The sequence below is a fragment of the Solea solea genome, chromosome 2, assembly GCF_958295425.1.
Source record: "Solea solea chromosome 2, fSolSol10.1, whole genome shotgun sequence".
Taxonomy (NCBI): domain Eukaryota; kingdom Metazoa; phylum Chordata; class Actinopteri; order Pleuronectiformes; family Soleidae; genus Solea; species Solea solea.
This window is the reverse complement of record NC_081135.1, coordinates 30,825,590-30,836,974: the sequence shown is the minus strand read 5'-3', so window position 1 is coordinate 30,836,974 and position 11,385 is coordinate 30,825,590. Positions and strand designations below refer to the sequence as shown.

The 11,385-nt window shown below is 41.5% G+C and overlaps 1 protein-coding gene and 1 long non-coding RNA gene across 2 annotated transcripts; both read left to right on the top strand.

Moving 5' to 3' along the window:
- The first annotated feature begins 1,071 nt into the window (after positions 1-1,071).
- umps (uridine monophosphate synthetase) lies at positions 1,072-6,814 on the top strand. Its single transcript, XM_058623234.1, has 10 exons — positions 1,072-1,309; positions 2,270-2,423; positions 2,895-3,019; positions 3,363-3,550; positions 3,635-3,732; positions 3,823-3,983; positions 4,075-4,192; positions 4,366-4,541; positions 4,665-4,779; positions 5,230-6,814. The coding sequence occupies exons 1-10, from the start codon at positions 1,160-1,162 to the stop codon at positions 5,406-5,408; spliced, it is 1,464 nt and encodes a 487-aa protein (XP_058479217.1). The 5' UTR covers positions 1,072-1,159; the 3' UTR covers positions 5,409-6,814.
- Positions 6,815-7,693: 879 nt separating this feature from the next.
- LOC131455603 (uncharacterized) lies at positions 7,694-9,617 on the top strand. The gene is made up of 2 exons (XR_009239817.1): positions 7,694-7,754; positions 7,873-9,617. It is a non-coding gene; the product is annotated as an uncharacterized LOC131455603 (long non-coding RNA).
- Positions 9,618-11,385: the final 1,768 nt, after the last annotated feature.

Sequence of the window (11,385 nt, the reverse complement as noted above, 5' to 3'; positions counted from 1 at the left end):
GCTTAGGTATAATAATTGTTGTTTATTACATACGAATGTATAACAACAGACAAGGTCTATATAAACCATAAGGAATTTGTTCATGGGCCACTGGCTCCTTGGTGCAAAGGTCATGTTGATTTTCATTCAAAGCAGCAGGTTGGGCTATAGGATACTACAACAATACCAGTCATAAATAATGGTCAATTTCACAAAGCAAGACTCGAGCAACAAACTTTCTTCCAAAGTCAGAAGTTGAGTTACAGTGTTCTACATCCATCACACTTAATTGGCTAACAAATGGGCTGAAAATAAATAAATGACTGTATTGTTTGATTCAGGGAATAAAGTCCGAGTGGTGATGGGAACACTAGAAGCTGTAGCTCCCAAACTGGACGAGTGGCTGCAACAGATTCCAGGAACAACATCTGAGATCTCTGTCCAGAAAAGTGCAGTCCTAGGAACAGATAAAATAATGTGCAGAGCCCTCAGGATCCCAGGCCTCTGGTACAGGACCCAAGCTTGAAGACACAAGACAGCCCACTTTAGTCGGTTTTGTGTATGCTCAGATAATGAACTGATGAATTTTGACCTACTTTGACCATCATTTTAGACCCACTTACCAGGACAACAATCTATGTGAAATTACAGGGTAAGAATAAGATTTTCTCACAGACATGTGGAAATCACTACTGTAGAATTTTCTAAACAATGTCAGACATACATAATCTAATTATATTAATATTTAACTGTCCTTATTAATTGTATGACATATGGAGATGACATGAATATTCAGAAGCGTCTGAGGGACACACTCTTGTTGTGAAAAGCAACGGAAACGTAGTTGTCGACGTGAAGTGTGCGCTGATGTGATTTCCGGTTTGGGTTCGCGTTTTTAGAACTAAATTACGTAATTTCGTCGAGTAATTAATTTGGAACCAACTTGCGTACTAATTTGTATAACTGACCTAAAAACGCCCTAGATAAGAGCTTAGGAAGGTCTCTGTTTGTTACGTTTGCGTGGTGATGCTGTCAAAAAAATGATGCCGTTTTTATTCTGAAGAAACGAGAGGAAGTGACGTAGCTGTTGCTCCGCTGAGTGGGGAACAGAGTTTCCGCGCTTCTTGAGCTGAGCAGCAGACACGCAGATCTCCATCGAGTGGCCTAAACAGACGGGAATATGGCAAACGTTTGTCTCGATAGTTTAATACTCAAGCTCCACGATGTGAACGCGGTGAAGTTTGGCGAATACAAGCTGAAGAGCGGCATGCTAACACCCATTTACATCGACCTGAGAGTTCTGGTGTCCTACCCCGTTCTCATGAACCAGGTAAACACGTGCTGCTGACGCTTGACTTGAAATTAAGTTTAAACAACGTGTGACCCAGATTGGGAAACTTCCACAGCCGTTTCACTGAATAAAAGCGACACGCTTGGTATCCGCGTGTCATATAAGTCGCTCCCGTCGGACGTGTTAGTAGAGAACACGTAGATCACATAGTTAGCTTTCTTTATGGCGAATGTGCAAATTATACACAACGTTTTCTAACCCCAAATAAACATTTATTGAACAAAATGTATGGTCTGTCTCTCTAATCTGTAATTTATAAATTGAAAGTGCAATTTCAAACATGAATAATGTATTATAGAACAAATATTCAATCCATGAAATGGGCACTCATGAAACTGAACTTAGTCAATGTAGTTTGTTGATGATTAAACCTCGTGTTACTAAGCACCAGCCATGATTATTTTAAGTTTAACTCTAGGATTTCTAGTAGGTTTATTCCATAAAACTGATAAGATTGTTCAACCACCTCAATTGAGCAACAGAAAACTGTCTGTATTGTTGTATCAGTGTTCTGCCTACTGGGCGGGGCAATATTTAATAATATATCACAATATAATGTGATATAAAGTGTACAAACACACTTTGGGACTAAATGCATGTACATTCTTATGATGTTGAACCTCAGATGTGTGTAATGTTTGTCTGTAGAGGCTTCTTTCATTCTTATTTGTGACAGGTATTGATATGATGCTTTTGGTCGTATCGTCCAGCTCTATGTACAACCTGCAATAATTAGTGATATAGTGGAAGAACTTTTACAAACGGATTCCAGCTGTATAAACCTGGTCAGAGACATGAAATGTGCCAGTGGTCATCACCTACTTGTCAGACATTTTTGTAGTTTAATTGTATGTTCATGTGTCCTGTAACTGTGCCATTGAAACATCTTGACCTTTTGTTGCTGCATTTTATTTAAAAAAAAAAGAAATGTCCTTTCAGGTCTCCAATCTCATCTATCAACGAGCACAAGAAGAGGGTCTGCAGTTTGACTTGGTGTGCGGGGTTCCATACACAGCCCTGCCTCTGGCCACAATTATCTGTTCTCAAAATGAACTGCCCATGCTCATCAGGAGGAAGGAGGCCAAGGACTATGGTGGGTGTTGATAATCAAAATACTCTTCTTTTTAGACTTTTAAAGGGATTGTGTAAACCTTTTTAAAAAATGTTTTAAAATGTAACATAACTTATGTGCTTGGAAAGGGAAGTTGAGGAATAAGGAAAAACTGTTCATCCTTACTATGTGAGGCCATTCATTTCTGCAGACTGAGCCTGTGAGATTACTGACCTCGCGTTTTTAACTGTTTTTAACACATTAATCCTTGTGAAACACTCGATCTTTAGTTCTTAGCTTGGTAATATGTGTGAGAACTGAAGCTCATTCAAAAAGCACCAAAAAGCATGTGTTTTGGTTATGATATCTTGCCGTCATACCCGTATAAGTGATACGACAGTCATGTTTTTATCTTCTCCGATGAGAAACATGATATGAAACATGTAATAATATAAACTCAATGAAAGATCTTCATCATAGTGACCGATTAGCTTCTTTATGTCACTCTGTTAGGAACCAGGCGCATGGTGGAGGGGTCGTTCCGTCAGGGGGACACATGTCTGATCATCGAGGACACAGTCACCAGTGGCAGCAGCATCCTGGAGACCGCTGAAGTGCTCTACAAAGAGGAACTCAAGGTTCAGTATCAAGGCCGCCACGATAATGTTACAGGGATGTAGTGGCATCTATGGAATCAGCACAATTCAAAATGATTAAGTAATTTAGTTATAAAACCACAATTTCTAATAGTGTTTTTCAGTAGTGTATTCAATTTATGTTGCTAGACCTCTCTAAATTCTACCCACTGGACCTTTATGGCTACTCTGTAGTCCAATGATTGGTTAAGAATTTAAAGACATTGTTTTCCACTATGTACACATTAGTTACAGCCTTTGTAATTTGTTAATTGCATTGTTTCAAACAATTTGAATTCAATTTGAATCCAATTGACTTTCTGAATGAAACGTTTATACCGTTAAGGTGACTGATGCCATCGTCCTCATGGACAGAGAGCAAGGCGGTGTTGAGATGTTGGCTTCCAAGGGAATCAGGCTCCTGCCCATCATCTCCATGTTCAAGCTGCTCAACGTGCTACTGGCAGCCGAACGCATCGACGCCCAAACCGCCCAGAAGGTCCGCAAGTTCATCTTGGACAACAACACGTTCGGGTAACTTGTGTAGCTGCGTATGTCTCGTGCGTACTTTTAGATTTGGTCTCTCTGAAATAACATTTGCAGCTTTGCTCTTTTTAGCTCCAAGGAGGAGAACGGCAATGACGTTCCTGCCACCAAGAAACCATGCGTGGAGAAGAATCTGGAGCTGAGCTATGCAGACAGAGCCAAACTACCAAGTAAGGCTTAGTCAAACGTGATTGACATTATGTCTTTGGTTCTATGTAGTCTGAATATTGCAATTTGACATCCTTGGATATCCTTTGTAGACGTTCACCCCCTGGCGTCAAAGCTGCTGAACATCATGGAGGAGAAGCAGTCGAACCTCTGCGTGTCTGCAGACGTGACCAGCGGCGAGGAGCTTCTCCAGCTGGCGGACTCTCTCGGGCCCAAGATCTGCGTGCTGAAGACGCATGTGGACATCCTGCAGGTAGGAGTAATGGAATCCCAGCGTTTGTCAGAAGGAGAATGTTGTCAGCAAACTTATCAACTTATCCTGTTGGGGGATCTTCTGCCGACAGGACTACAAACCGGCCTTCAGCCAGACACTGCAGACTCTGGCCGAGAAACACAACTTCCTCATCTTTGAAGATCGCAAGTTCGCTGACATTGGGAACACGGTCAAGCATCAGTACGAAGGTGAAAATATTGTTCGCCATTTAGTTCATTGATTTGAAAATACATTTTACCTTTGGGGCATCGCGCTAATTCAGTCCGGTCCAAGCTAGAAAAATACCCTTTTATACGCTTTCTCTTGTTATTTGTGTATTATATGTATCCTAACATAGTGCTCATGCATCCCTGGTCTCTAGGTGGCATCTACCAGATCTCATCTTGGTCCCACATAGTGAACGCTCATGCGGTGCCAGGGCCCGGTGTGGTGAAGGGTCTGAGTGCTGTGGGAAAGACTCTGGGCCGAGGCTGTTTGCTCATTGCACAGATGAGCTCCCAGGGATCGCTGGCAACCGGTGACTACACAAAGGCTGCGGTATGTATCTCCCTCTCCCTCTCTCTCTCTATTTTGTTAAGGCTTATCAGACATCCACTGAAATACATTGCGTGTCATTTAAGAATCCGCTGTTAACCTCTTAACCGCTCTCTGTCCTCACAGCTACATATGGCGGAGGAGCAGTCGGACTTTGTGTTTGGTTTTATCTGTGGGTCAAAGATTTCCAATAGGCCAGAGTTCATCCACATGACACCTGGGGTGCAGATGAAGGCTGGAGGTAGACTAAATGTTTTATATGTACTAGGGCTGCAACTCTGTCGGTTATGTTTGATTTTCGATTAATTGAGTACTTGCTCAGTCCTTAAAATGTCGAAAAATGTGGATTGGTGTTCTCACCTGTCTGAAAAAGTCAAAATTGTTTTTAGTAGTTAGACATTCAAAATGTCCTAAAATGAAAAGGATGTTTAAAGGGCACATAAGGGGAAGTTAAATGCTATAACTCATCGCTTCAGTTGTATTTATTTGTCATCAGGAGGGAAAAGAATAGTTATCTTTTGGTAAAGACAACCTGGTATTTACTTTGTTGCAGAAGAGTGACCTTAGCTCATCTGAGTGTTTGATTTTTGCTTTTTGTTCTTGGTGTTGTGACTCTGATTTAACACTAGATGGTGCTACTGTAAAAGAGATATTATCTGGCTTTTCTTTTTTTTTTCTTTTATTTTTACAGGTGACACGTTGGGCCAGCAGTACAGCACCCCAGAGGAAGTTATCCACGTGAAAGGCTCTGACGTCATCATCGTGGGACGCGGTGTCTTGGAAGCTCCCGATAGGCTGAAAGCCGCCGAGTCATACAGAAAGTCGGGCTGGGACGCTTACACAAAGCGACTGAGCCAGAGTGACCAGTAGAGAGGAGGAGCATCGGCGCCACTGCAGATGACCTGGACGTACAATTGTTCATACATGGTTCTAAAACGACTGCAACATAAAATACACGTTTGTTCGTACGCCGCACACGTGCGATTTGCAAAAGCACAGGCGGCGTCTGTGAAGAACCGGACACTATACTGTCAAACATAAATGCATGCGTTGTATACTGTCTTTTCGATTCTATCCTGGTTTATTTTGCTGCTGTGATTCCTTCCTAGGACCTTGGTGATCTTCTGAGGAACGTCCGACCAGGTTTAAACAAGATTTGTCTTAACAATTTGGGTGTTGGTGCTTTTAATTATTTTCTTATGTATGTTTTCCCTGGTCTGCTAAATGTAAAAAATGTGTCACAGTAGAAACTACGGTGTTCCATTCCTAAGACCTTTCTTTGTCACAAATGCACCATTCCTGCATATGGATGCTTTTTTTGTGGAAAAACTAAAAAGTCATAAGAGCGTATATTAGTTTTTTTTTTTTAAGTTGTTGATCATCTTTCTGTTGTAATCTGGGAGCTTTTTCAGCACACAGTCAAGTCACTATCACTCATAGTCTTTATTTTGAACTCCAGCGTCGCACACTATCAGTATTATCTCAGGAATAGATGCTGGTGTCCAAATAGAAACTAAATAGTCATTTTTAGTTTTTTTATGGTGGAACATGATGCCCTCTAAACACGGTTTCTCAACCCTGGTCCTGGGGGACCCACTGCCCTGTGTATTTTTAGATGTTTCCCCTTCTCCAACATCTAAAACATGCAGGGCATGACGGTCTTTCCTAGCACCTTTTTAATTTGTAAGTAATATCACCATTAAGACATACTGCCATTTAAAAACCTTTTTTGTTTGTTGAGGCAGTTACATTTTTGTCCTAACGAAGGATCACTGAGCTCACAGAACAAGTTTAGGAGTAGTTGCTCAGTTATTAATGCAGTTTGTCCAACAAACATGGAAAAAAGTGCCTCCAGTTAAACACCACCCTTCCTAAAAGAAACATATCTCTTTAGTCCTGGAGCCGTAACAGTGGACCTCCTGTGGATAGAGTGAAAAGGTGCTGTGTTCTTTGTGTTGTCCCCCGTGTCCCTGTGTCCCCTAGTGGATGAATCTTCTCCAGGGACCCCATGGTTTTCTCTACGTAGTTTACTTTTATAATTTTTAGGGAGGTACGATGTCTTGTTTTCTTGTTTGTGTTTTTTGTGAAGTGAACTCCAATAAATAATTTTGTTTTATTCTGCTATAAGACGGGTTTTAGCATGTCCCCCTCACCAATGACTTCCATCAATTTATCCTAATTTTCCATAAAAAAAGAGAGACTGAAATTAGTCTCCTGTTGGAAGGAATCACTTAAGATTTGAGTTCAGAACAATAAAGTGACAACTTTACAATTAATACTTTGGTCTGCTTTTTTTTTTCTTTTTTTTTTAAGAATTGTGTCCATGTGTAAGCCTTGGTAAAACTACTATTGACTTGTGCAAGTTAATTCAATCCATACTATTCTCGCTATTGTGCCTTTTTAAGTCTGAGGTACTGATAAAAAAGAAACCAAAGTCTAAAAGTTAGACTAAAGGTGCAGGAAATAAAATAATGCAGGCCTATACTTTCAGTCTATTTCTGTAAACTGCTTTCATCATCAGGCTTTTTGAAAAATAAATAAATAGCATCTGAAAATGATTCTATAATTGACTGGGCTATAGTCAATAATAATAATACAAAAAAATGGAAACCAAAAACCTAAAGAAAGATGTATTTTATGTGGGCTAGATTCGTTTCTGGGTGAGCCACCAGCAGCACAAAGTCATTTGCAAGGTATATGATATGGAAATGATGCACCAGCAGGAGCTAAATGGGACAAATTGAGTCTGCAGGTAGCGACGTTACAATGAGCCTTTCTACAGGCACAAAGGTCAGACACGTTGCCTGGTACAGAAGAGGGGGAGGAGGAGGAGGAGGAGGAGTGCGCTTTGGATGGAGGGGAGGTTAGAATAAGTCAAACGCTCGCTCCTTCTCTCTCTCTCTCTCTCTCTCCCCCTCCCCGTGTGTGTGTATGTGCGCATTTTCAGCAGCACACGCACACCCTCCCCCTTTAATGTCAATATTGGATCAGACCAATGCACCGTGCGACAGGTGTCTGTGAGGTCGGATCCACTCCCCCTGTCTTCTTCTAGGGGGGAGGAGAGAGAGAGAGAAAGAAAGAGAGAGCGAGCGAGAGAGAGAGAGAGAGGTATAAAAGGTGTATACCTGTGACCAACAGCACTCATCCAGTGCGCGTAAAAAGGTGAGCCAACCTGACCAAGGCTGCGCGTCGTTCCTTTCTTTGCTTCTGCTGAAGGTAGGCCAAATATGTCTCATTTACTCTGTTATTCCGTGTCTTTCTTTAAAAAAGAAAAGAAAAAACCAAACTTGATTTTTACCTTGCTTTTCTAACTTTTCCAAATCTCCCTCCACAGGTTTGATTGACAGCCGAGAGGCCAGCTGTTAGACACTCAGCCCCACTCTCTGCGGATCTTCGTCACTCTGTCGTCGTGTCTGTGACTTTTTCCTGTCTGTATTTGCTTCACGTTGAGCCTCACGCACAATACCTGAAGATGAAGTTTTGTTCGTTCGGCTCGCGTTATGCAGGTACGGGTTGGCAACTGGAAAAAGGCACAAAATGGCACACTTTTTGTTGTTGTTGTTGTTTTGGAAGCACCATCACGCCTTTATTCACACACGAATGATGACAGTTTGTTTAAGGAGGCTTTTGCACTGGCTTTTTCTTAGAGTAACTTGAATGAAATAAATGAAGCCAGATGTTGCTGCCTTACGCAATACTGCAGCACGATACGCCAAAATCTTGTGATGAGTACAAATAAATTCTTTAAGAAAAAGAATTGGATTCAGGCAATTTGAAAACAACACGGTTTCAGTAGAAGTGAAGCACCAGGTGTCCAGAACATGTCACTGGAAAGTTGATCTTATTTGCATACAGGTGTGTGTGTGTGTGTGTGTGTGTGTGTGAGTGAGTCAGCAGCATCATGCTGCCCTGACCTGTGCAGTCACTCATTTACTGAAAAAGGTGCATTTAAAAATAATCTAAGTTGTAAAAACAAACAAAAAAAAAGATTGGTTGGTTTGTGGTTAAAGAGGACAATTAAAGGGAGGGTAACGGCAGTTTAATTCAGTTGCTCTCAGATGTTATCAAGACAGGAAGTCTCAGCTCAGGTCCAACTTTTTCTCTTAGAGAAAAAATAATGTATGTAAAAGTAAGACTGTGAATTCTGGTCTCGCATCAAACCATATGTACATGCGCTTGTGTCTCCTCAGCTCAGTAAAAAACATGTAACTGATGACGGGGAAGTGTTCAAGTGAGTTTTTAGTCATGTGCCTATTCAAAGTGAAAAGACTGACATTTACTGTGGTCAGGGCGATGATCGGTGTCTCCTCACGGGGGGCTTTTTCTCTGCTAATCATTTTCCCATTGTCACATTCATGATGACAGCATGTTCTTTCCACTGGGAGCCTATTCATTACTGCCCATCTTCTACGTCATGGGATGAGGCTGCAGGCGAGCACCGTGGAGCAGGGAGATGGGCTTAATGGGAGTTTATGTTAATCATTAACTAAACATTAACCACACACACACACACACACACACTGATATGGGACATCTGTCATGTTGATTAAGATGTAGTACTCAGCCTTTTTGTTTGGTTATACCAGCCGTTGCTCATGTTAAAGATCATTATACAATATACGCCTTTTTACATATACACATTTTGTATTCAACTCTCACCTTTACTGGGAAACAACTTATTGAGTTGAGGTTTCACACTTACATGTACAGACATGATAGAACAAGCAACGTGCCATAAAAACACAGTCCAAGCTTCATTTTCTTATTGTTTTATATACTACACTTGTGCACCAGCACTGTGTAGAGAGCAGACATAAATAAAACACTTCATTTCTCTTCTTTATTTGGCAGAAATCCAAACACGTTATGTTGTACAGTTTATGAATGGAGCGTCTGGAGCATTTGTGACACTTTAAAAAGCCTAAATAGTCCTTTTGAACATGCGAACACATATTTATGTCCTTTGATTTATTTTAGTTGCTTTAGAGGTATCTTATCTTATTTATCATACTGTACAGCTCTTTGGTCCACTGTGGTTGTCTTTAAAGTGCTTTACAAATAAAGTTGGATTGGATTGGATATTTTGGTCTTCTGTATGGATTACCCCCCCCCCACACACACACACACACTTAACAATCTATATAAAACATGTCAAGAGATGGTGTGACAAAGCCAGTCCTGCACGTCTTTCTTTACCTCAGATCATATTTGCCTCTGCTCAAAGCACAAGTCAATATTTGTCTAACGCTAGAGGAAGGGAAAACTCACACTCCTCAGTATCCTGGTTACCTTCTCCCAACGTTAAGTGACTGTTCCAACTGGTCCTGCTGCTGCTGCTGCTGCTGCTGCTGCTGATGATGATTCTCGCAGCTCCAGGTGATGCAGTATTTGTTTAGCATCCTAAAAGAAGGCTTAGCCACCTGTTTTTTTTTTTTTTACGGTTTAAATAAAGTGGTGTTGGTAAACATTTGAATCTGTAGACCAGGTTTTTCACATTAATAAATGGACAGGGGGGGAATATTACATTGAATGTTAAGTAACAATTTCAGTCAACAACACGTCGCATTTACGGAACATGAGACAACAGAGAGGGAACTTTAATGCGCCAGAGCAGCTGTGGATCTTCCTGCAAAGGCAGTGAGTCAACTTTGACCGTTAGGAAACCCCAAACCTTTGCCTCTTCCTATTTCCCAAATCCCGATTCCCCCTCAGTGACCCCTTTAACTCTGATCGGCAGACCCGCCGTAACACTCTCTGAGCATCGTTAAGACTGTAGTTTGTATCTGTACAGCGACAACATGATTACATTTGTGGCGTCTGCCAAAGAGCTGGCTGTAAATGGTGGAGGATGTGTGTGTGTGTGTGTGTGTGTGTGTGTGTGTGAGTGCTGCCTGTAGGCTGTGTGCTGTTCCCACTGACAGTTACTGATAATGAAGAGTCATGCAAATGCCCCAGGCCTGCACCCACTCCTGGTTGACTACTCTCTTTCACTTTTGACTCTCTGACACTCTGATGGAGTGAATGTGGAGTGTTGATGAGAACATTTCAGAAATGGTTGCTCAGTTTGTTGAAAGTCAATGTTTTATCCAGAACATTCCCTGCCGACTGCACTAATCGTACGTACAAGCGGTATGAAATGCTGTATTATCGACATTTTCCGCTTGTCTTTGTCTCCCTGAAGTCAAATCCAGCTGCTTGTGTGTCCTTGCAGAGATCAGTGGAGGCGAATATAGGTGATACGAGCAGATGTCCTCCTCACACCATCCCCACTTGGATTAGTCGCCATGGCAACCTTCCACCTGAAGGAGGGCATTTGTTCAGTGCAATCGGTGTGCCACTGTCCATGTATTTATGGTGTGTGTGTGTGTGTGTGTGTGCGTGCGCGTGTTAAAAGTGCGTTCAATGGATATTCAAATATTTCAGACTCGCACTGACCCAGAAAACAAGATCTCTCGCAGCAGTTTGAACACACAAACACACACACACACACTGCACTACAACCCATTTAAGTACCCATTTCTTACTATATCATTCATTTCCAGCATTCTATATATGTTTTTTTTTATTCTTAATCCTCCCGGTAGCATCCCAACACAACAAATCTGAAAAACAAAAAACCTAAAAACTTGAAGGAACTGATCCCACACTGTATTTGTGGTTGAATGTTTTTGCTTGAATATTAACTGAAAACTCGCCGCAATCCACGTTTAAATGTGAGGACAAATTGTGGTGGAACTATACAGTCTGCACCTGGTCCTGTGAGATGAGACCATTACACGACCATGCAGCACAATAATCCGATAATGCCTCCCCGTATATGTCAGTTCTAACCTTTAGAGTCACTGTC

Excerpts from the sequence above, each read along its gene's own strand:
- umps (XM_058623234.1), top strand. The coding sequence starts at position 1,160 with ATGGCAAACGTTTGTCTCGATAGTTTAATACTCAAGCTCCACGATGTG. Across the intron at positions 3,984-4,074 it reads CGCATGTGGACATCCTGCAG|GACTACAAACCGGCCTTCAG; the intron begins GTAGGAGTAATG and ends TTCTGCCGACAG. Across the intron at positions 4,780-5,229 it reads GGTGCAGATGAAGGCTGGAG|GTGACACGTTGGGCCAGCAG; the intron begins GTAGACTAAATG and ends TTATTTTTACAG.